Source organism: Adiantum capillus-veneris, chromosome 21 (assembly GCF_014529385.1).
Source record: "Adiantum capillus-veneris isolate H3 chromosome 21, ASM1452938v2, whole genome shotgun sequence".
NCBI classification, from domain to species: Eukaryota; Viridiplantae; Streptophyta; class Polypodiopsida; order Polypodiales; family Pteridaceae; genus Adiantum; species Adiantum capillus-veneris.
In genome coordinates this window covers 127969890-127996326 of record NC_140951.1, presented here as the reverse complement: position 1 = coordinate 127996326, position 26437 = coordinate 127969890, and the positions used below count along the sequence as shown (strand labels likewise).

Below are 26437 nucleotides of genomic sequence, written 5' to 3'. Positions count from 1 at the left end.
CTTCAGTAAGCAGACTTCCTTCTACACCTGCTATGTTCAAACCATCTGGAGGTGCAGAATTACTCAAAGCTGTGCGAAAAGTGTCCCAACTTTTCGGCAATGTGATCAGCAGGAACATAGCTCTAACAGGTTTATCAAACTTGACACCTTGAGCTGACAACTGACTATAGATTGTGTTGAATTCATTCAGATGATTGGACATAGGTGTCCCTTCTTTCATCTTCAAGTCAACAAGCTTCTTAAGCCAGTATACCTGTGAAGCTGCACTCTGCTTCTCATAAAGATCACTCAGCTTTAACCATGCTTGATAAGCCGACATCTCGTCTGCTACATTGAAGTAAACGTTTTCTGCCAAAGTCAGCATAATGGTAGAAAGTGCCAATTCATCCATTTCGCTCCATTCATCTTCGTCCATATCTTCTGGTTTTATCCCCTTGAGCTTTATAGGTTTTATCTGCTTCTTTTGTACCAACACGTGCCAAATCTGCTTCTTCCACAATGGGAAATTGGTTCCATCCAGCTTCTTGATATTGTAAAGAGGAGTGTCCTGTGATCCAGCCATAGCTACGCTTCATAGTGGTTTACTTTCCTGGGAAAAATTCGGCAAAGTTTTCCCTGTAAACTGACCTCTGAACCAATATCAACCTGTCAAATGAACCAAGAAAGCTTCAGATTCTGCAGAAATTTTGGTAGAGTCTCCTTTGTAAAATGGCTCTGGTGTACTAAAAACAGACCAAAAAACAGCTCAAGAAACCATTGTCTCTCTAACACTGTAAGCTGTGGGTAAACATGTCCTGCACCTGTACTGTCTCTGACTATCCTGTCACTGTCCTGTAAGCATAGACTGCGACAATGCCTCAATGGCAGTAAAGCAAAGATGCAATCCCAACTGTCTAACTCACAGTCAATACATCCTAGCTGCCTATCTAAGGGTGCTCGAGGGATTGCTCCAAGACCTGTATCACCGAAAGGATCTCAACATTCGAGAATCCCCCAGCTCAATAAAACCTCACTCGACCCTCAACAAAGGCTGCAGTAAATCTGACAGTACATAGACTTCCCACAAAGTCATACATCCACAAATTTTCCACTATATGCTGTAACCGCTGCGGCGGTTGTTTGCTGCGTGACTCACAGCCAGCAAACCCTCAACAGACATACATCATCTCTGACAATACATCCCATGTGGAAGTACCTGCAATGTCAGGATGAAATCTGGAATATCAAGCAGCAAACACAAGCTACCTGATGAACTAGTGGATGTCGCCTACAGTCTGTGTGTAGATGCGCCCGTGTCGTATGTGACACGCCTCCAAGAACTGTGAGTCTTCCTTCGATGTGTAGACAGCCACAAATCAGCACTCTGGGAGTGTCGATATCCTCAGCACCTGCAGTCGTAGGCCGAAAACCCCAAATTTGCAGAGTCGGATCTGCACCCGTCGAAACCACGTAGTCGAAAATGGCCTGCGCAGACCTTTGTCGAAGCCGAACGGTGGCCGAGATGACCTCAGAATGAAATTCTGACAACACCAAGCTCTTCTGGCTATCCCACGAGATTTGGGGCCGTGTCTTTGCCTGTCGAATTTCACTCCAATCTAAGTTGGTGACTCTAGCCTCCTGCAGTGCTGCCCCAAGCCTCGATCTGAGCTCTGATACCAGTTGAAGGAGTACGAGCGGAAGTGCGACGTGAGAGAGAGTGCGAGAAGAAGAGCACGACGATATGGTGAACTCGCTCTACTGTAATGTGTAGAGCATAGTGAGTTCTTATTAGGTTTTTACAAAAGAATATATGTACATACCTGGCGACCCGTCCACTTACCTGGGCGACCACATTGAGCTTTATACCCCAACACCCGTGACCTCCCCACTGCGAGCCATGTGCACTAACCACTACCCCTGTATGCGTTTGTTGAAATATAGGGGATTCGAGTATGTCATATTGTAAATGTGGGCCGATTAGTAAATTCGGGGCAAATTTGTAAATTCGGGCAAACTAGTAAATTCGAGGCAAGTGCTAAATCTAACGTTCCACGATTGGCGCACCTTGCATTTTCCTCCTCCACCATTGATCCCATTTGAGCATACATGTGTGATATAGTGACAAGGGGTGTGGGTGTGTGAGCACAATCCCATAAAACTACAAAAAAGAGGCTAATAAGGGAGCCACCCTGCCAACAAGGAGACCAACAAACCAGAGAAGAAAATAAGCTTGAGAGCTCTTTTTAAGCGAACCAAGGTGTCACACGTGGAAGTGTTGAGCTCTCAGTATTTTTTGAAGCTCTTTCATAATGAGTACAGATTGAGTGTTTCCTGAAGGGTCGAACAATTCTCAAAATGGTTGAGATGTTGTGGGTGTACTTTAAACACAATTAGAGATATGAACCTTGTCCACCACATTGAAGTCTCCATCCCCTTATTTGAGTATTCAATATTACAAAATTGTGGGTAGTGATATCAATTCACACTAACATAAATGTCAATTTCACCATTACTACATAAAGTTTGTAATTTCTAGTCAAGCCAAGGTGACCTTAATCAATGGATGTATGATGGATGGCCAATCTTCACATCTTTGAACTTTTAAAAGAAAGTTGAAGAACATGAGAAGGGTTTGTATCCACAAATCCTAGAGTCCTTTAAGTACCCTTTGGTAGTCTGCACACTATTCTAGCATCCCTTTTCATCAACTGCATGTTCATGGCCTTTAGAATGTGGTGGAATCCTTCCAAAGCTGAAAAGTTGTGGCTTTGTTTGATATATGAGGCATAGCTCTTCCAATGTTTTCTTCTTCTCATGAATAGTAAGTTGGACTGAATCTTTGTGGTGAGGAGAGTTATAGTATGGTATGGTACTGTATGGTATGTCAATGAGTCCCCTTGCACTTTTATGCTTAGGATGTGGTCACACAAAGCACAATTATTAGTAAGATCTTACTTATGCAACTATGCCAAAATTTGCAAAGTTTCAAAAGGCCTTGCATAGTTGGATATAAGACAAATAGCTGGTACACATGTGACCATGCATGAGACACAGTTATTTCAAGAAGTAGCTAATAACTATGCATTGTGCTCACATCATGTGACCATTACCGTACTTCTCAACTTTGCCCGAAACTCTTTGGGCCACTTCAATTGGTTTGGACTCTCCCACATTTTTTTATATTTTTTGTTTGTTAAAGCATCTCCACTCTTTTGAAGCCTTTCATTGTTAAAGTCTTGTGCTCTGTACCTGAGCTCATATGAATCTTGCATCAATAAGCTACATATTGGTTTCTTTTATAGTCCCATATAATCCTTTATACCATATACTTTTTGGGTAACTTCCTAATGAAGCTACTTGTTGTCCCATGCTTTATAGTTTTTGACTTTGAAGCATCAATATCATGATTTCTCAATTCATTGCTCTTGCAAGTTATATCTTAAAGCTTGATGTCCTGTTTTTTTTTGCCCATACTCACAATTGTGAGTGGTAGAGTTACATCACCTCATAAATGAATGTACAACAACCCTCAAGCATTGTCGGTTCCGTGATGAGCCAAAAGATATGACAAAAGGGCGAAGGCCTTTGCCTTTTCATACCTTGAAGCAAAACAAAGCTTGATGTTCTTGATAGGATGTAGTGCTAGAGTTGTACCATTGTAGTTGTAGATTTTGTCGTTCTAGCACAATGTTCTTCCATCCTCCGGTAGCCTTTTGGCTCAAGGAGACAGTATCGTTTATGGAAATTCAAAAGAACATGTTGAGATTGAATGGAAAAGATGCATTACAATCATGGAAAATTCATAGAAAAGGGCCTTGAACACATGTTGTTGGGAAAACAAAAACTAGGGCACCTCTATAGCAATGTTACTTAATAATGTGAAAGACTCAACTGAAGAACTTCAAAAGCTTCTCAAATCCCCTTACACAAACCACGGCTCAAAAAAAAAACAATCTCACAAATTGGCCATCTCCCATCCAAAAGAACACCATGGAAGCTTGAAAACACCTGTCCTGACGACGCCATGGAATTATGCCACATGCCAACCAATGCACTTGAGGAAAATAGGTTCCCTCTTCAAAACCACAATTTCAATGCAGGCTTCTACAAATTATGCATGCTTCCGCAACTCTAAATACATACAATTGCTAGCATGCTGCCATTTCTTACACACAATGTGAAGCATACTTTATCTTCTAAACCATAACTACAAAAGAGGTGCTTTAAAGCTTTAAAAACTCTTTGAAATCTCCAGGACAAAAAATTTTGTAAGTGTTACTTTTTACTAGTATAGAGTAAGAGCCTTGGCTCTAAGGTTGGGTTCACATTTTTCATGATGAGTCTACATGGACCAACCAATGGAGGTACTTGAAGGTTTGCAATTCACACAGCACAAGTCCTAAGCAAAGGCATGCTTGAATGGCATGTTGACTTGTATCCAAGCATCCTTTTTGTTCTTCTAGCTTGGTCTAGCCACCCCTCAACACTAAAAGGGCACAGGTAGAGGGAGATGGGATTCGCGGTGGAGTTCGAAAACGGGGAATCTTGAGGGCGAATGGAGGATGGTAAAAAATAGGCGCCCGTTGCAGGCACGGGGGCTCGAATCCTCACCACCGCCATGACAATGCACTAACTGCTACGCCCATGACAGGCAAGTTGACATGTGGGCAAACCATAAAATGATAAATAAACTTGGATAGGCTCCCAGCTTGTCCAAGTTTACTTTTTCGTGTCCTAGTTTACTCTGGCCATCTTACGCTGCTCGCGTCTCGATCCTCGTGTCCTAGCTTCGTTGTCGTAGATCCCACCGCTTGGGCTTCATTAAATTACCTGTGCCCTTTAGTGTTGAGGCTAGCCACCCAGTAGTGGACAACTACTCCTTCAACAAATCAATTGTCTCAAAGGGCTTGCATGGGAGCACTTTTTTTGTGGTCTTTGCAATGGGCGATGATGATGGAAGTATGAAGAAGGGCAATAGGAAACGATGAGGTAGGCCGAAAATCCTTGGTGAAAAAATGTGAGACAAGCGGGGAGACAAATGCTATGTAATAGTCTACATTGTCCCTAAAACTAAGTGGGGTGACTTTTGATTCAAAGACATGGGCAAAGGGCATGATTTGGTGGTATTATGTGCTTTAAATGGTGTAAATGGACTGCAAGGTCTGTAAAACTTGCAATTGAAAATAAGATTTAGCTCTATTCTAGCATGCTCCCACCTATGACCATTTTTACTTGAGGAAAAGGGGGGGGGGGGGGGGGCATGTTACCATGGTGATGTGTCTTCTCCCAAGGAGAACATTCTTTTGACGACATCATTGGTTCATTAGGATGCATGACCCCCTCAAGTTCCTATTTTCCTTGTGGCTGAAAAGTCCACTATGGCATGGCCTCCATAATTTAAAGTGTATGATGGTGAAAAACATCATTATAATTTAAAGTGTATGATGGTGAAAAACAAAATGATGTTTGACTCTCAGACAAGCCTTCTCGAAAGGGTTGGTCCCCAAGCTTTGACCATGGCATCCTCTAAGTTAATTAAAAATAGAGACACAACATAGACCAAATTTGCAAAAGTGCTTCTCTTACTTAGTGGCATTTTTTTTTAATCCATTCTCCACTAGCATTTCAAGATTCTTTATGACACCCCATGATACTACCATGGATTGCATCTACTTGTACCAACCCAAGGGTAGTATTGTTTGATGCTACTACCTACTACCTATTGCTGGGTCTAACTTGAAAAATGCTATTAATTAGTCTTCCAGATTCCTTGCGAATCTGTGCCTCCTAAAGCAAACAAAAAAGAGATGTCTCCATCATCCGCCTGTACAGCCCTCGCCCCTCACCATGGCGCCTCTGTGCACCCCCCTCGCAATTGCTCATGCAGTTGCCTCTGTCTCGCTCTACACAATTGTCTCTCTCTCAGCTTCGCTTCGCAGCAAGTCTGTCTTGTCTCTTTCTCTCGCTTCACAATTCCCCTTGCAATGCCTGTTTTGCTCCACCCAAGCCCTCGCGTGCACACAAGCAAGAGGGAGAGAGAGGCATTCTGGGTGCAGCCGCAGCCTACCTTGCAAACAAGCCATTCTGAGATTCATCTTTCTGTTATCAGTCGCGGAAGCACACCAGGCGCGCCCTCTGTCTCTGGCTCGCAATAAAATTCCCATGCTGCTCTTCACCTGCACATTCTTGCTCCTACCGTCCTCCCGGGCCCTCGTCTGCAAATGAGCGACACACGCGGCACTGCCGGCTCACCCAATCACCAAAAATCTCTCTCTCTCTCTCTCTCTTCTTCTCTACACGTCTCACTCCGTCACGTGCCATGTATGCTCCCCAGTCCTTACCTTTTGATCTCAAAACCTGAAGGCATCTTTGTTGATTCTTTCTAAAAAGAAATGAAAAAATCGTTTTGGCTACCTACTACCTAGTAGCTACGCCTCGGTCTCCTTCTAATACATGGGATCTCTGAGGATCCCGTTTGGATTTTACTCCCAAGGATTTCACTCCCTTGGGAGTGAAATCTTCTCTGATACTACTAGCAAATTAAAGTTATCTATGACCCCCTTAGATACTACTTTCATAGATTGAATCTAGTGAAGAATGCAAAGTAAAATGTATTACTTTCCTTTTTCTTTGTTTACAAAAGGAACACTAGATTCTCCTTGCATACATTTTTTTTCACCTTTTCGATTATTGATCCTTTTAAGTAACAAGAAAAAAACTAGCAAAATAATCAAAAGCAACATACTATTGAAAGCAAAATAACCCTAAAAATCTAAAAGAAAAAGGCAGTGTGGAGTCTTGATCAACAACAATTATGAGAGCATGAGTGGCTACCCCCAAACAAGTAACAGAATTTAGGCTCAATTCTTTTTCCTTTTTTTTTAGCTCTCTTTAACAGGATGGCGCCCACACACCCACACCTGCATGTCGCACGGGTTGATTCTTAATTTAGGCTCAATTCTTAACAACATGAGGATGGCAAGTCCATGTGAATGACAAAGATTGCTCCATATTCCCCATAGATCTCCAAAGCACCACAATTTTTAAGGAGCCCTCAAGAGTATACTCTTTGTATGATAGACTAAAAGAACCTGAAAGTCTATGAAGCATATCCTTGAGAGAGCACACGCCTTCTCTTTTATTCTCAATGACAGGTATGGGATTCAAAAGCTCTTTTGTGGAGAGAGCACTTAGACAACCTTTTGTGATGGCTCTTTACAATGTGCATGTCTCTTTCTCACACAGCACCACGCCAAACTTGGAATATTAAGGATATGTACCTCTTTCTATACAACTTAGCTTTTCAAAGTCCACTCAACTTAGCTTTTTCACAATCTCAATCAGGATAGACTTGGCAGTCGTGTAACTCTCGACACGCACACTATTCACGCACCTTACCAACTCCGCTATCATCCCATGATAGTAAAAGCTTGGGTGTGTCTATCTTGGAGTCTCTAAGCTAATAACAAAATAACATTTAGGTCTCTCCAAATTAAAAAAACCTTTCAAAACATCCTCAGTGCATAAGTGAAGGGTGAGTCCAGGAGATAAGTCAAAAGACTTTTTGTGTTCATATATTAAAAAAACACGGTCGAATGCACATTCATACATTTGTGTTTTTCTTTTGTTTATGTTTTCTTTAGAGTTTTCTTCTCTATATATATATATTTATTTATTTATTTATTTATTTTAAAAAAAACCATTAGATATGCATTAATAACAATGTATCTTACATGTGTAATCTTACAATTTCACACGTTAAAAAAGCATTGCCACAAAAAAAAAAAAATTTGACCTACCAAAATTGTTGCTAAAATAGTATAAAGCCAACAATGTGATTTTAAAAGGATTTCATACTGAAGAAAACCAAAGTCATTCAACTTTCAGGTAGTGTTCGAGAAAAATGTGTCTCAGCTTAATATCGTGCCGTTTTCAATTTCCAAAATGCCGGTTGAGTGCAAGGGGAAAAGGAGAAATTCCGCCCCAAAATAAAGAAAAATTGTGTAAAAACCTGAAAAAAGTAGCCTAATTTTTAAGAATTTCCTCTTGGCAAATTCAAAGAAAGAAATTTTGTATGTTTAGAAAAATAATTTTTCCCGAACACTCCTTTCAATTGGATTTGTGCTAGTTTGCTCTCGGCTTTGTTGCTATAAAGCTAGAAAAGAAAATGACGTTGATTGGCATACAATGTCTAGCTATATTCAATTGAAGTATATAACAACTTATAATGATTGAACATGTAGACTTGAGAATTATAAGTAAATGAGAAAGATGATAGACCAACTAGTTTGTAAGAATGCAAACCAATTAAAATTGAACTTGTTAATTGAATGCAAAAAAGAAAAAAGCCGTCAACCAAATACATCATTTCAAAATTATTTAATGGTACATATGGCCTTAGATCTTTTTGGACCACATAAGTAGTCCTTAGTAAAGGGTGGATTTTTGGGTGCAAATCCGAACCATTGGAAAAAAGCTTGCTGATTAATGCCACATGGCAAGTTAATGATATTAAACTTTATTTTAAATTATTTTTTTCAAGTACTTGTGAGAGAGTGTTAACATTTGTGTACCTCTCTTTAAAGAGGGACATTGAATATTGTGTCATAAACGTTTTTTTTAATGTTTTTGTAATATTTTATAAATTAAATAATTGATTGTTGTCATATTTTTTTTCAATAAAACGTAATCTTTTACTATGATACCACATGTTTTCAAATACTAGTGTCACTTTCTGTTATTTTCTCTCACAAAGAGCCTTGCGTAGGCCATAGTGAATTTTCACCTTGTTTCATTCAGTGCTCTTTTGAGCATCGTATCATGATTGTTTTGCATGCGTGTTTAATCCTAAACCCACACATTGTCACCATAGAAGGACTAGACACATGGCATTGTGCTATCTTTTATATTAAAGATCTTGAGAGATCTTCCATCCAAAATCCCAATTTGAATACAGCATGTCAATAATTTAGGAGCCTAAGGTTACTCTACAAATTAGTACAACAGTTTTGGTTCAAGCACACTATAGTGGTTGTTTGCACGTGCACAAAAGGCTCCCTTTCCGTTTCCTTCTTTTCCCCGATGAGCATCCTCTTAGATCCTCGCTACAATGATTCATCCAGAATTGTGCCCACATACTACCTTCATGGACTTGCACTGCACTTTGCATATTTTAGATGTTTTTAGCACATTTTACAGATTAACATTGTTAGTTTGTTATATAGCTATTTACATCGGCCATATGACACATTCAAGGGTTAATTATAGCATTTGACAATGCTAGTTGCTGCAAGTTTAAAAGGTACAAGGGAGCAAATATCTTGAGCTCTTCCATACGCATACGCGTGCATGCAATGCATATATGCTCTCTCTCTCTCTCTCTCTCTCTCTCTCTCTCTCTCTCACACACACACACACACACACACACACACACACACACACACACACTCATTAGCCAGGGTGAGGGATTGCCTCTTCTTCTTCCTCCTCCTCCTCCTCCTTTAGCAATGAGGCAATTCCATGCAAGTGGTTAATTGTGCAAACACACTAGAAGGAGGTGGGCAGATAGAGAATCCCTAGGAAGGCATAATTGTGTCATCAATTCATGCCATCCCATAATGTGAGGACTCTGTAACGAGGTGGGTAGGTGAAATTAACTATTGCAGAGTATTCCTTGTAAAGGTATCATTCCTACTTCAGTACTGCGATTGAGTTCTCTCTCCTCTTTTGGATAGTACCCTCTACAAACCCCCAATCAACTTGATTATAAGCCTTCTTGAAATTTAAGACAAAAATACGCTAAACTTTGCCGAATTATTTGGCCCAACCTTGGGCAAAAGCTATTTGTAATGGATGTCTCACATCTAGTAAAAAGGTTCTAAGCCAAGCATTAAACATGCAAATTAAAATTTTATAGACATTAATAAGGAGAGTAATAGGCCACCACTGGCACAACATGGTGAGAGATATTCCCCCCTTCATATTAAAGAATAAGAATATATGATCCAATTTGTCTATAATAATAACCCTCCTAACAAATTTTTAAAACTTTAGGAGGAAATATCATGTGATACCACCATCATTACTAGGATAAGAAATAGGTTTGATGCCAATGATTGTATCCAATATCTTGCTTTCAATAAGGGGATTCATCAAGGCATGAGACATCTATGGCATGGTCTCTCACCAAGAAAAAAAATAACACCTCCTCTTGTGCATGGTAAATAGTGTGAGTGATCCAATAAGTAAACCAAAACAAGAGATAAAGGTAAAGCCATGGTTTGTGCAGACTTCAAAACTAGATTGAATCATGCATAACGTGGTACTTGGGTGAAAGGGGAGAGCGCGCGCACACGCACGCACACACACACACACATGTACATATGTCTACCACAATGTACACTAAACATTCCCTTTGGCTTCTTGATAACGAAACCACTTATTGATTCTTAAGAATCATTGTTGGTGTTATGGCAAGAAAGTGAATGATAATTTCAAAGTGACCAAATTTCATGAAGAGAGGTCACTATGGAGCTAACTTGCATTAAATATAGAGGTTATGACCCTTTGATTCATGTAGTTATGCCCCTTTGATTAATGTAGTCATACCTCACCTCTTGGGACTATTAACCTAGTCATGTATCCATTCTTTTGTTAATATAATCCATTCATGATAATCTACTTGTCGCCTCTAGTACACCTACTTGGATTCATATCCATGACGTTGCTACTTTGTTAGATTCTATTTAGCCACAATAAAACTGGTTAATGTTGATTCAGTACACTATGAAATCAGTCCTCAAATCACTCCATATCATAGTAGCAGACCCATTTTAGAAAGAGGAGGGAAACTTTGGAGGATTATTGTGAGCTATACACAGCTTCTTAGGTAATGAGATACAAAACAAAAGGGTGCAGAGAATCTAGGCAAAGGCTGTCATTTCACAAATTTGGGTACTCAAGTTGTCGTAATTCTTATTTCTTTCAATATGTTGTATCCAATGATGTTGTGTTTTCAATTTGAGTAATCCACTTGACATGCAACTCCACTCCTTCATTGTTGGTAACGTATTCAGCAATTTAAGAAAGGGGGTTATCTTCTTCTAGAGTCTCAAATGGCTGAGTCCAATGAAAATCATGCTATGGTTTCACTTAACTATCTACTTCTTGAGCTTAGGCAAGTCATTCTATGGATTCAATTGAGGATGTAGTAGTGCATCTTGCACTCAAATCTTATCTATTTGCCACTTTGAGATCTCTACCAACTAGTAATGTTCAATTCTCCTCATTGGCAATAGTAATACTTCCAAGTTCAAAGCTCCTTACACAATGTCATGCCTTTATCTTTCTTGATAGTTCTTTGGCCCTACATAATTGCCTATTCTACTTGGTTATCATTGTATCCATGATGTTGAGCACTCAAATTCAAGTTTCACGAAATCCTTGCACCAAAATTTTATGTCAAATCACATTGTAAACAAGCCCTATGTAATGGGAATAATACACTACCCTCTTATCAACAAGGGTAAGACTTTTCCTTTGAGCACAAGCACCAACCTTTTCTCCTTCAACACTATGCAGGCTTGGAGATCACTTTCAAATCTATCATTTGTAATTGCAAACACTTGCAAGGTATAAAGGTAAACAGTTTTATGACCAAAAGATGGCCTTTCTTATAGCACCTTCACAAGAAAGTGCCCACTGACCTTGATAGATCGGGTTTAACTATAAAAATTCAGATGTCAAACGCCAAGGCTATCAGGACATTTAAAGGAAAGAAGCGAAGGGGGGGTTCATCTTGGATCATCACATTAAGCTACACACTAACCCATTGCGATGTATATTTCCACTCCAACTATACTTGATTCTAGCTAGGCTATGAGCTTGGTCATGGGCTTGCATATTTCTCATGAGCAGTGTCTCAATGAGGTGCGTTTAGGGCTTGTTGGGGGAAGAAGGTAAAAATGGCATCCTTAGCTAGACTTGCACCATACCCAAAAGCCTATTATCAAGGTTCAAATTTCAAGGAGATAATGTTGGGTAAAATGCTGGCCATGATCACTTGTCATTTCCCATAGTATAGTCACTTGAACCTTGATGTGTTATTTACTCCTCAATAAATGCAATGCATTGAGCAAGACTCCCCTACTTATAAGCTCAGCCCACCATTCTAAAATATGATTGAAGGCTTTTGGTATCCACCATCCCCACCTTACCTTCCTTGAGTTATGCCCCTTTGATTCAACCAATCACACCTCACCGCTTGCGGTTATATAATCAAATCATGTAACCACTCTTTTTGGTAACCTAATCTTGTCTTTGTTTCTTAGTTAGTGAGTCTTATTTTTCAACTTGCTATGAAGTGCTCATAATCATGCCATTATCAAATTTTTAATTACCTATGATCCATGATAAGTAGATTATGCTGGATAGTCTTAATTCCTCAATAATTGCTCCTATGATACAGATCAATAGAAAAGACACAAAACAGAGCTCTAAAATAGGAAGTTTCCTCCCTCTAGCCTTGAGAGAAAATTCACGTTTTAGGTGTTAAACGTCTATGTGTCTTCAACTATTATGAGTGGAAAACTTGTTTTCTTCATCAAAATACAACGTTCATGATACAAGAACTACACTACCCTCATTACTGGGGTACTCCTCAACGTGTGTCAACTTTCTCCATACCATACCCATGTTGATGATGGCTCAAGGCAGCAACAACTTCTCGGGAGGTCACCCATCTCAGCACTTTCATTGCACAAGCATGCTTATTGCAATTTCCATATATTGTTCTAACCATCCAGACCCCGAAATCTTAAGGTGCTATGCACCTCTAGTCTAGCCGATTTATGCAAGCCTTGTCTCAAGTTGGGCTTACCCTAATAGCTGCCCTCTTAAGCAAAACTTGGGATGCTCATTTGTTCATGTTTGCAACACATTCCTTATGCCACACAGGCTTTACCTTGGCTTTATGCCACGTAGACTCTCTATGCCACACACGCTTCTAATGCACACAACCATGGCACCAATACCAATATAAGGCTCATAGGGCACAACTTTTTTGGAGGTCACCCATGTCAATATTGTCGTCACACAAGCACCATTAATTGCAAGGTTTCCATAAATTGGTCTAGCCATATAGCTCCCAAAGTCTTAAGGTGTTAGTTAAGGTGTTAGGGACCTTTGATCAAGCCAATTTATTTATGCAAGCCTTGTCACAATTGGGATTTATTCAAACATTTGACATCACAACAGGTGTAAGGGAATAGTGAATCATGAGACGAAAAGTGCACAAGAATATGCAAAAGAACGTGCCAAGTCCAAAGATATATGTACAATTTTCAAAATAAAAAGAATTTTGAAGTGTGGTTTCTTTCAACTTAGTTGCATTGTACTCTCTCTCTCTCTCTCTCTCTCTCTCTCTCTCTCTCACTTATTATCTTTAACACATGGCTCCTCACAAGTTTTATCCTCCATTTCAATTTGGTGGTACGTTGATTTGCACATGTTCTTGCACATCCTTGCATCGGTTCCTAAACGCACGAAGCTACACAATCTTTGGTCAAATCATGGAGAAAAACATTGTAATTTACATTCTTTAGTCATTCTTATCACAAGGGCTAACTTTTTGAGCTAAGATTTCTCAATCTAGATGTGTATAGCCAATTTCCTTATCTATGTTGCACTCAAGAGGAGATGCTATCATAAATTGCAAATGCCCTCTCACAAGCATCATCCACAAGAGCACAAGTTCCTCTGCATACAAAAGCAAGATCATCAAACTCAAGTTCATCATTACTAGATTGTGCTTAAGGTACATATGCTTATCAGCAGCAAGATTGTGCTTAAGGTCTAATGCTTGAAAGATGTCCTTTCTCTTTTAAAAGCCTTCCTTCTTTTTTTTTGTGCAAAACTCACAATTGTGAGTGAATTATATTGAGCAGCCCAAAAAATTACAAGGTCTAGTCATGCTCTTGTTGGCTGCGGGTTGGTGGGGGTGGCTACCCTGATGTAATTATAGAAGCCTCTTTTAAGAGCATGGAAATACTCCTTAAAAGTTGCATCTCTAAGTTATATATGAACTCTTTATTGACACTCAATAAACTCAAATGCGGACCAAAAAAAATTTGTTATGCTCCATGTTACTATACACAAACTCTACTAATGTTTTTCTCCCATTGGTGCATTGGTCTACTTCTTTTATGTAATCTTTAATTAGGTCCAAGATAACTAAGTAATCAATTTCAACGCGCCCACTTTTTTAGCGTGATAGGCCACAAAGATTTTAGGCTCGTTCCTATCTGGTCAAATAGATCGACCACTCTAAAAGCAATCATACTTGTATATTTATGAGACAAAGAGGTTAGTCATATGGTGTGTGGATTGATAATCTTCTTCACGTATAAAATACATTCGCTAAATCTAGCATATATCCATATTTCGACATTGGCTTTAGAAGACCAAAAATGAAATCCATAGAGATAATATCCCATGGTGTTTCTATTGCTGCCAGTGGTTGGAGTAACCCCTCTTGCTCTTCTCAATCATACTCAAATATTTGGCACATGGAACAAAGCATATGCTTTTCTTTTCTCATTGATGACCAACAAAACCATCTTAATTGGATTTTACCATCACTTGAATACCATGATGGCCCACAAAAAAACGAGCACGGAATTCCTGCATAACTTTCTCTCTTGATGCATGGGTAACCGAAGTGTGTGTGCGCGTTGATGCATGGGTAACCAAAGAGTGTGTGTGCGCGGATGCGTGCGTGCACGGTGTGTGTGTGTGTGTGTGTGTGTGTGAGTGTGTGAGAGAGAGAGAGAGAGAGAGAGAGAGGGGAGAGGGAGAGAGTAGATCATTGGGTGGAGCAAGACTCAAAGGAGCTACTCCTTATTCTTGGTATATGTACAAGAATAAGGTGACTAGTGGGCAGGCGTCTATAACCTAGGCGGACGGGTAAGGCATAGACGCCTTTATCCCAACAATCTCTCACTTAAAGGCGAATGTGCCGATAAGTAGGTCCTACTAGCTAAACTACTAGTATGTACAAGAAAACGGGTAAGAGACTCTCTCAATCTATATCCAGTGGCTCACTTAGATGATCTACGTGCAATCGTATCGGCTCTAATGATAGACAAGCAAGCGTATCCACGCTAGAACCTGCATGTATATCCCGTAGACATCTCTGCATGGTCTACAAAACTCCACTATGCATCATGCTAGTGTTAGTCAGACAATCCCTGCTACAAATGCTCCCACTGCAGCTGCTAGGGGTCGGGTCTCAGATGCCGAGCCTTTTATGCTCGAAGCTGAAAGAAAGAATGCCAAAGTCGGACCGATGTGAGGTGATGCCCCGGCTGACTCACCGAAGCTCGCAAACGTATGTGTGTGCATGCACGGCCGAGATTGCTCGCATTGTCGCTCGTTTCGCCGCAACCAAGAGAGTTCAAAATTCTCTCTCTTGCTCTCTCTTTCCGCTCAATAAGAGGAATCTAGCTTGCTGTCTCTCTCCGATTGTCTCTCTCCGAGCTACTCAGTGCGGGCTTTTTCTCTTTCTCATACTCTCTTGCGAGAAGTGTGTCTGTGAACACATGCTAAGAGAGACATTTTTTTTTAAAAAAACATTTTTCTCTTTGTTCGGTTGTCTGAACGAGCCCTGAAGTGTGTGTGTGTGTGTGTGTGTGTGTGTGTGTGTGTGAGAGAGAGAGAGAGAGAGAGCAACACACACTCTCTGCCTTGCGTCCTCCCCTGTTGGTTGCCTTGCTCGGATGCGGTGCAGTGTGTGTGTGCGAGAAGGGAAGAGGGAGAGAGTAGACCGTTGTGTGGGTGAAGCAAGACTCAAGTGAGCTACTCCTTATTGTTGATAAACGTACAAATAAGGTGAGTAGTGGACGGGCTTCCATAACCTGAGCGGTCAGACAAAGCATAGATATCTTTACCCCAACAGTAATAAATACATATCCCTAAACCATAGGAAATTAATGCATCATCAAAAGTGTTTGATTAAGTACACCTTTTAACATGCATAAATCTTGAGTCTCCCTCGCGTAACTTGTAAGAAGCTTGTGACTTCCCATTGTTTATGGAAAACACTAAGTCTATTTAGTTTCAGATGCATATACTTAGTACTAAGATCATTGTTATATGCTTCTGAAATATCATATTTTTCTACCATTGCAAAAGAGAATATAAGAAATGTACCTGCCTCATTTGTTTGTCGGAGAATTTGCTCAAAGTGATGGGTACTCTAGGGAACCATTCGTATGTTAAAGTTTATATGGATCTAAATAGAATACCCAATGTGATCCTAGTTATTACGTTGTCTTTTATGTGCTTATGTTACTTATTTGACATAATTCAATTCAAGGTAGGGTGATTCTTACTAGGTAGTATATAAGTGCACCCAAGCCTCCATTGTATAATCATCAATTCATTGGCATGGTAGGTTGGTTTCTCTCTCTCTCTCTCTCTCTCTCTCTTTGTACACTTTTGCATTGTCAACTTTGGCATGGTATCAAAGTAGTTTGCTCGTTGATTGTGGAGAGTATCGACATGGTCAGGAGACGAGAAGAGGATCGACAATGGTTTGTGCCAGCATTTTTCAGTTGCGTTCAAAAATGCATGTATAGGGGGGTCTCAGGTGGCAATGTTCCTTGCGAGACTTTTGAAACAGAGTCCACAAATGAATTTCCAATGGAATTTCGGATACAGGATCTGCAAACGGTATTCTGGAGAGGGCGACAATATTCTTACAGTGCGTTTTGAAACGCATGGGAGACGAAGACCCAAGGCGGTCGGTGCAAGGGCTCTATAGGTGACATTTGTTGCACACCGAGGAGAACCTCACTTCAAGGCATTTTGAAACGCCACTGCAATTGGACAACCAGTTGGAACAACGTTTTTGAGATGCAGTTAAAATAGGGCAAGCTTGGGGAACTCACTTTGCAGGGCGTTTTGAAATGCCATTCTACGGGTTAATTTTTAAAACAATCCTCTGAAGCAGCTTAAGGCACTTGGAGAAATTGAAGCTACTTGTCAGCCTACATCTTGAGACATGACAATGCATGAGCTATGGTGAACTTTGTAGGCATATGTGGCATGTTGAGATGTTGTAAACTGACTTCCACAGGGTTGCTTTTTGAGATGCTAGGAAAAGTCCTCCAGGGAAGCGTGTTGAAACGTAAGCAAAGAGGGAGCCTCCATCCACTGAAGCGGATGAAATCAACGTCAGAGAGGCCAATATTGTTGGCTATGCCTAGTCCATTGTCTTGTACACAACTGACTGCTTTGGTACTCACAAGGTCAACATAGCCTCGACAAAGAGGGGCTAATTGTTGGAAGGGCATCGGGCCTCTTCCCCTATGATTAAAGCAAACACGACACCAACAACTTGAACACAAATGAGGAAAAGAAAATACTTGTACTTCTCACCCAAAAAAAAAAAAAAAAAACACGAGAGTTCTCCACTTTCATTCTTGATGTTTAATACACAAACTTTATACTCAATAGCTATTTGATCAAAAACATTTGATACGCGCCACTCAAAGCTTGATACACAATGCTTGATATACAAAACTCAAAGCTTGGTACATGATTTTTGAGCCCTAGAAATCGCTAGATGAAACACCTCCCTCGAAGCTTGGTACTGGATTTTGGAACCCTTGTATAAGCGGAATACTCTATTGGTTGCCTCATGTTGCTTTATAACCTCCATGCCATGCTATTGTCCTCAATTACTACCCTAAATTTAGCCAACATAGGTTGCAAGTCCCAGCAATGCCGTAGGAAAGGCGGCTTGATCGCACGGTAGTCTGACATCAACGTGCACCAAAGTCATCGATTTTTGGCTCAAAAGATGCACCCAATCTTGTTGATGCTTTCACGTCTCATGGCTGTTTCCATTTGAACTTTGTGCCTGCATGCTACTCACGTTGTTTTCAAGCTCTCTCTCCTTTAGTAATCACATTATCCACCTTTAGTTAACCCAATGGGTGGCCTCCACTTGGACGAAAGCCCAAGTCTATTGGCCATAGCCCATTTAAGTACCCACAATTCAACCCCATGGCCTCAATGCTTTAATATTTCCCAAAGAATCAATGTTTTGGAGAGCTTTAAAAAATTTCCGATGCTTCCAAAATGTTCAAAATGTTGAAATCCCAAAACCAAGTGTCCAATTGTCCAAAAGCCATCTCCATGGCAATGCTTTGGAAAAACCTTTGTCCCAAACACAAATCCCTTCAAGCCAATCCTTGGGTGGAGATTTTGCTACATTTATACCATTTTCTTGCAAAATCTAAACGAAAATTTTTTAGTCTTCTCGCAACCAACTGTCTTGAATTTCTATTTGGCTAAGCTAAGACACTTTTCTCAAACACTAAACTTGTTTTTTCTCCTTGTGGAATCAAAATTGCATAGCATGCACCCCCTCTGAACTTACACATCCTTCGGCATGTGCCACTCTACATCTCCTCTTGGCCTAGCAATGTCTCTGGATCATCCTCTTCATCACTGCCAAGCTATCGATCCAAAATTTGGTCCTCGATTTCAATCTTTGAATCATGCTTCTTGAACAGTTTACTCCACTTCCCTATTATGTGCACCTTCAATAGTGTTCCCTCTAGCTCACATAGGTTGCAGATAGCATTGTCATTTACATGTTAGACAATGTATGGTCTAAACCAACACTTCACCAAAATGCTAGAACGTTATTATAAACCAATACCCAGTCTCACTTTTTCATTTCCCTTGGCCTTAGTCTATGCTTCTTGTCAAAACCCTCTTTGTTCTTCAACCTTGCTTCTCTTAGCTTTTCTGTGGTAACCTCAATATTTTCACTATGTCTAATACAAGTAGACCTTGTTTGCTCAAGTTTGTTTCTCAAGGTAGACTACTCCATGTCAATATTGATTCTTTTCTTTGCATGGCCAGTTTTTGCCCATACATCAACTTCAATCGCATATACATTATCATGGAACTACGTGTGGTATAATCCGCCCATAAATCATATGGTGATATCCTAAGCCAATCACCAATACGCCTGTTGTATAATTCAGACAAAGCTTTAATGATGGGTGGATGATCTCTTTCACTTTCTCCATTAGTGGTTAAAGCTAGTTTAATCCCTTACATGGTTAAAGAAGAAGGTGTTAAAGTTTATACATCTCAAGTGAATGTCTGATGTGATGTTAGTTATTATTTTTTCTTTTTACTTATTTAACTTATTTGAGACGACGCTAAGTAGGGTGTTAAAGTTTATACATCTCAAGTAAATGTCTGATGTGAGTTATTATTTTTTCTTTTAAGTACTTATTTAACTTATTTGACATGACACTAAGTAGGGCAATTCCTATTGTGTAGTATATAAGTGCACACAAGGCCCCATTGTATAATCATCAATTCATTTCGTGGTTGGTTGGTTTAGCTTAGGAAAAAATGTCAAGACCTAAAAATAAATTGTAGGTAGCTTATCTAAACTAGCCCCACATGTGTGTACAATAATTATATCTCTTGTAATGATCAATCTCTTTTGAAGAGATTCAATCATCATGTTTACATGCAATCTCCTCTTTCTTTTTGTTGACCTTGGCCCTGAAATCTTGACTACCCTTTGGCATTGGGCTTGTGCACTAGTTTAGTATCAACTTAGTTATTTTCAATGATGCCACAATGTGGTGTATAATCTTGACAAAAGCACCTTAAGAGAGAGCACAAATATGCTTGGTACAAGCCTTTGATCGTATAGTCTCCCTTAAATGGACTTTGACCATAGAGCATAATAAGTATGCACTTACATCCTTTGATAAACGAACACGAATCGTTATGTTTGCACAAATAAATCTCTCTATCTTTGCTTAAATAAATCTCCTTGTTTTAAGACAATGACTTTGAGATGTAGATAGACAACCTTATCTATTAATCCTTCTTTGCTCAAAATTGAAGCTTCTTTAAGTGATCATAAGAATGATCAATGAGTAATTCTTAATGAAGCCATTTTGACACTCTTTTGTTGGTAAGCCTAATGAAGTTTTCCGGTTTCTTAAACCTACAAGTAGCCCCTTGGCATGATCTAGGCCACTACCCTCGACCCATTTTGCATGGCTAGCAGTGTCACGGTGGTAACGGCAAAATTAGTTATCACGTAAAGACAACTAGCATAAAGCATCAATAAATATAAACATTTGAGAATGCGTCTGATAGCATTGAGTGGTACATGGCGGGGCAATCAATGAGGGGCTTCTAGAGGGGTTGTTTCGAAGGTCTACCCACAGCTTCTTGTTTGTGCAAGTCACTATGCTAGAGGGGGTATTTCGAAGGTCTACCCATAGCTTCTTGTTCCTGCAAGTCACTGTGCACAAGAGAAGTTGATGATCAAGGGGCCTTAGTCGTACGCAAAACAAACACTCAAGAACCTGATGACTTTGTGCTTAATGTGGATGTTTTTGGCTTGTCAACTAAGCTAGTCGGCTTTAATTGACTGCAAAAGAAGCTGAGCCATACAATCTTGGGTCTTTGACTACATAAACTAAAGTACAGCCTTTCACAAAATCAATTATATTGAGGCCTTCGCCAATAGCAAACGTGAGCTTTGTGTCAATTGTAGCCCGTGAGGTGCCCCTACAATAGCCCATGGACTTTATCACCTGCACCGTGGTTGTTCTTCCCTCTACAAGCAAGACTGCAAACAAGGAGAAACACAAAAGGAAGCAGCTTTCTATCCCTAATGATAGATGGAGAATCAAAGAATTGCAAAAGGAGCTTGAGGATGAGGCCAAGTTGAAAGAATAGGAAGAACACTGAAGAAATGGTCATGGTAGACATGATAGCAAAGAATAGGAAGACATACAAAAGCAGTGATGATGGTAGACATGATAGCTGAAGTGAACACAATTGTCAACGAGGACAAAAGTCAAAAAAGAGATGACGATAGAGATTGCAATAGACAAGATCGACATGATGATGGAGGTCCGGGTAGACATAATCGACATGAGAGAAGGTCGAAGAGACCATGATGGAGAGGATAAATATAGAAGGGATCATAGCCACAAAGATGTAGTGATAGAAGAACTAATAGAGAGCATGTTGATTGCAAGGATAGATACAATGGATATATTGGTAGTGATGATGATAATAAATGCAAAGACCAGAGAGCAGGAGCAATCTAGATTATAAAACCCCTAGCTTTTTAAAAGGGCATCAACCACACGAACTTGAGTTAGCATTTCAATTGTCGAGGATCATGGCTACTTTGTGCATCTTGTGGCGGATTGTACATGTGTCGTTAAATAGCCACACCTATGATTTCTAATACAAATTATGTTGTGAAGAAAGATCAAGAGGTATGGATTAAGCTTGTTTCCATGATTGGGAATAAAATTAGCCTTTCCATGAGGGATTTGGAACAAATGATAGGGCAAGACCTTCTTACGATGAAAAGAAGCTCATCTCAAACGAGGAATCTAATCCTCTAGTATGAATCAACCTTCAACAAGTGGCAAAGGGCTTTCTGAGATTATCACAACGAAGGAAGATGAAAATGGCTCTTGTATTGGACACTAAAGAGAACTAGTTCACGTAAGCGGCTAAGTGCCATGGGTCTTGGGTGTGACAGTATGATGCTAATAGATATTGGCTCTTCTATTGAGATAAAGGCGCTAAAGAGGAGCTTGAATTGAGGGCAAACATGTCTTATTAAGAGGGCAAACAACGTACTCCATTGATATATTACTTGTAAAAATCGAAAGACTTCAAGATGACTTATTTCACAAAGCTTCAATAAAACAATTTGCTTTGGCCAAAGAGAGAAGAAAGTTACGAGAGCAGCAAAGAATCTGAATTGTCCTTGGGAAGATCCCATGCCAAAAAACTAGAGACCAATATCTTGCTCAAGGACTTCATGGCGTAGGACTCTCTGCATATGATACACCAAAGGTGGAAAGGATGCATTGGGTAAGGCACCCACATTTAGTCAATGGTGCAAGGCTCTCTGCATATGATATGCCAAAGGTGGAAAGGACGCATTGGGTAAGGCACCCACATTTAGCCAGTTGCCAAAGCTATCAATAAAGCAGTAAAGACAAAGTTGTTTACAACCTTTTTAACCAAAATGTAGTCTCTTCGAACATGCTGACTCTAAGATATGCCCAACATGGCTATGACAAGGACAAGACACAAATTCACATGGTCATGGCATGGACTTAAATACCAAATTTACAAAGAGAAACTCACGTTATATATCTTGTTTTTGAATACCATGCCTATGTTGTAGGAAATGGACTATAGGCCAAGGCACGGCTTTTGTTTCTTATAAACTAAAGAGACACAGTGCCAACTCTCCACCATACTTTTGCATGACACACGTAGACCGTGCACTATCAATGTTTCTTATTTTTTTTAAATTTGAATAGTACAAAAAGTTAAAACTTATGTTTTTCTTTTTCTTTCCTAGCTCCTCAAAGGTGAGATTTTTGTCGTTCAAACTTCAAGTGAAGACATTACTCATAAGGTTAGTGCTCTGCCTTGATGGAGAGATTACATGCATGCTTTACAAGAAAATGAGGTTGTGATTTCACAAGTATGCTTCATAAAATCTTCTATGTTTACTTTGATTTATACTTTTTGTTTACCAAAAAGTTATCGAGTAAGTTTTCCATAGTACCCTATTTAATACATGTCAACTACTATGACTATTGTTTACACACTACATAATATAGTATACAGTCGAAACAACAAAATGAGGTGCCCCCAGCTTAGTATTCTCACCCTATCAAGCAGACACGCTTCTTTTATCACAGTTGCCCAATTCAATGCAGTATGTATATGTTTACTTCATTCCTAGGTGGCTTATGTCTATCTACATATGTCCTTATTTGGCAATGCATCTTATATATTGCAACCCAACGTTCTCCTCTGCATAGCCATTCTGTAGCACGAGGACAACTCTTTATCCCAAAGTTTTCCTCTTTAGATATGTTTTGCACTAGGTTTTGTGATCAACAACCAAGACTCCTTACTCCCTCTCACTGCGACAACTCTCTCTCTCTCTCTCTCTCTCTCTCTCTCTCTCACACACACACACACACACACACACACACACACACACACACACTACACTTGATTTAGAGTAAGGTCGCAAATGACCAATATTACCAGACTAATTGGCAGTCTACAAAATAAACTACCAAAGTAGGTTCAAGAGTAGGATTTAAGCAAAATGATCAAGATGCAACTCTTTGCTCGATTCAATTATCCCCTTTACCAACCCTATATTGTATAGTGAGCCCTGTGGAACACAACTTGCTTCTTCCCAATGCTCATCAAGTCCCAAGCTAAGCTATTACATTGTTGCTTATCAATTGGTTCTACTCACCACAACAAAAGGTGAGGCGACAATAATCACGACCAACTCACCAAGTAACCAACTACGCTCCAAAATCTATCACGGCAAAGAGTTCACTACTCAAAACAATTGTTGGAGAAGCCGTGAGATTGGACCATTTTATAAACAACTATAGAGGCAATCAATCATCATATATGATTAATAAATACACATGCAATTCTTATTTAAATACTCACCAATGCACTTTGTACTTGTTTACTTCAGTGCTAGATGCTTGATGTCAATCTGCCTATGTCATGTTATGTTTATGTCCTCTTATGATTTATAGATGTTCTATAGCAACGCCCAATTCTAGGTCTTGGTTCTTATCCTTTGGGCTCTTACGGCAACCTACCATATCCTCTTAGCTAAAATTTAAAGTTGTCTTGGTTCTTACCCTTTGGGCTCTTACCACATCATCTTAGCTAAAATTTAAAGCTTGTTAGAGAAGGGAGAAGACGTTAAAAGCATTTTCAAGGAGTAATTACTTTATGACGGCAATTTGACACCCTTGAATGAGCCAAAACTTACTCACAGTTTTGCAAGCTCCAAGCGCTTCCTCCACTCCTCCAAAAGCTATTACAAATCACAATCTCAGCTATAAGGTAATAAATAAGGAAGCATCTGCCCTTTCCTTCTGTAGCCGTTTGATGGTAGAGCATCCCTCATACGAATCAAATTGGGAAGTGGAAGGAGGACATGAATCATTTCGCCTTTAACGAGGACATTAGTACTACCTTCCTTCTAAAAAAGAAGAAGACCCATGATTGATATCGTCTTCTTGTGGACATCTCATCATTTGCATGCCCAAGATGCTACGTCTGATTTTCTTTGATCTTGTCTGTTTGCCCGAATAAACTCCAATCCCTGCTCTTAATGCTTCAATTTGCATGCTCTAGACCTTAAGAAGAGAAATTTACTTCTCATGGGGGTGAGAGATCTTGAGTGACTTTTTTCCAATCCATGCATCTTGATATTGCCATTTTGCACATGGAACAACCGTAAGAAACCAAGGAGTTTCACAATGGCATAATGTCCTTGACTACCAGAAGTTGGCATTGCAGATTGAGGGAAGAAGACTATCTAAAAAGGGAGAAAGTGAGACCATTGTGACTCCAATGAAGCCGAAGAAAGAAAAGTTAAAAAGAAGAGAGAAAATACGATGCACGCGTGGCAAAAAGTGATAGGGCAAGAAAAGCACTTGTGCCTTGCAATCCCAACCTTGAGCCTTCCCTTGTTCTCTTTCTGTGGTGTCCAAACAATTGACGTTTGGTCATACGACATTAGTACTCTAACTTGGACATAAAGAATGGTGCAACAACTGTGGACTTCTTACATAGTGATGTGGACCCCTCATCACTATCGTTACAAACACTAAAAGAACTGGCTGGGCTAAGCTTGATTTTCTTCCACCAATAACAAGAAGCCTTCAACCTGACAAGAGTGAAGGCATCTAGCAGCTTCCACCTTATTTGGTTTGGTTTTACAAATTACCTGCTACAACTCTTCGTGCCTCATCTCTGCACCATCATCTACAGCCACAAACAACATGTTAGAGGCGGGCGGCGGGGGCAGAGAGGGGGGGGGGGGGGGGGGGGGGGGGGGGGGGGGGGGCCACCAAGAGTATGTTAACCGATCACATTGTTTCATGTGACACTCATATAACTGTGACACAGACATACAACAGTGTGTCAGCTAATAGTGCGACGATGGTAATAGGAACAAAACAGATATTTGTTAGAAAAATGAGAAAAATTTGAATATACCTCTCTCTCTCTCTCTCTCTCTCTCTCTCTCTCTCTCTCTCTCTCTCTCTCTCTCTCTAGATTCATTTTAGTATCTCTTTTTTCGTACTCAGACATGGTATCAGATTTATCAGTATGTAACAGATTGGTCTCAAAGGTCATTTTGGCCTTTTGAAGACGTCAATATATCATTTCATCTCTCTCTCTCTCTCTCTCTCTCTCTCTCTCTCTCTCTCTCTCTCTCTCCTCTTCTAGATTCATTTTAGTATCTCTTTTTTTGTACTCAGACATGGTATCAGATTTACCAGTATGTAACAGATTGGTCTCAAAGGTCATTTTGGCCTTTTGAAGATGTTAATATATCATTTCATTTCTCTCTCTCTCTCTCTCTCTCTCTCTCTCTCTCTCTCTCTCTCTCTCTCAACTCTATCGTGCTGCCCCCTGCTCTCTCTCTCTCTCTCTCTCTCTCTCTCTCTCTCTCTCTCTCTCTCTCTCTCTCTCTCTCTCTCTCAACTCTATCATGCTGCCCCCTGCAGCCCAGCCCCCCCCCACCTACCACGCCCTCTGCTCGCGCTCCCCCAGCTGCCCACGCCCTCGCGCTGCCCCACCTGCCTAGCCCCGCCCACGTGCTGCCCCCCCCCCCCCCCCCCCCCCCCAACCTGCCACGCCCTTGCGCTGCCCCTCCCCTGCCATACCTCCTTGCGTTCCCCCACTCGCCTAGCTACCACTCCCACTGCCCTCTGCTATGACCTGTGTTTTCTACAGAACAGAGACAGAGAAAAGGGTGTCGAGAACACAAATTTCGTCGAGCACGGAATTTTTCGAATTCTTCTAGTACAGATCCAGCAGTTTTCCACAAGGGAATCCAGAAATTCAGATAGCAGATTTTTTCGGCAAATGTATGCTTATGTGGATGTACGCTTGATACGGGAGATAATGTATGCATAGTGTGGATGCATATGTGCGCTTAGTGGCTCTTTTTCGGACGGCGATTAAGCATGAGGAAGCTGAATGATAAAGCCGACCCCCTAAAGGATGCCATTCAAAAGTGCAAAGAGGAAATGACAGAGACCATTACCAAGATGAACCGCAATCTATTGGGCACAATAAAAATGCTCGAAGGACGCATGTTGATCCAAGAGAGCGAGATAAATGCACTGGAAGATCGAGTGACGACTCAGGATGAAGAGATTGCGTCACTCAAGAAAGATCTCGCCGAAGCACAATCATTGGAAGAGGGCGAACTGCAACCCTTAGTAATCGAAGAAATCAAGGAGCAAGTGCGGGCCATCAAAGAGGGAGAAGAGCAACACAAAGAGATGACGACTTCTTG

The 26437-nt window shown here is 40.3% G+C and overlaps 1 protein-coding gene across 2 annotated transcripts in view; it reads right to left on the bottom strand.

Moving 5' to 3' along the window:
• Positions 1 to 24480: 24480 nt before the first annotated feature.
• The window catches only part of LOC147431702 (putative nucleoside diphosphate kinase 5), a 66098-nt gene continuing 64141 nt past the window's right edge, over positions 24481 to 26437 (bottom strand). For both annotated transcript variants that reach the window (XM_086494625.1, XM_086494626.1), the window contains exon 4: positions 24481 to 24891. In XM_086494625.1, coding sequence (XP_086350751.1) covers positions 24888 to 24891 — 4 coding nt within the window. In that variant the 3' untranslated portion in view covers positions 24481 to 24887. The remainder of the gene's footprint in view (positions 24892 to 26437) is intronic.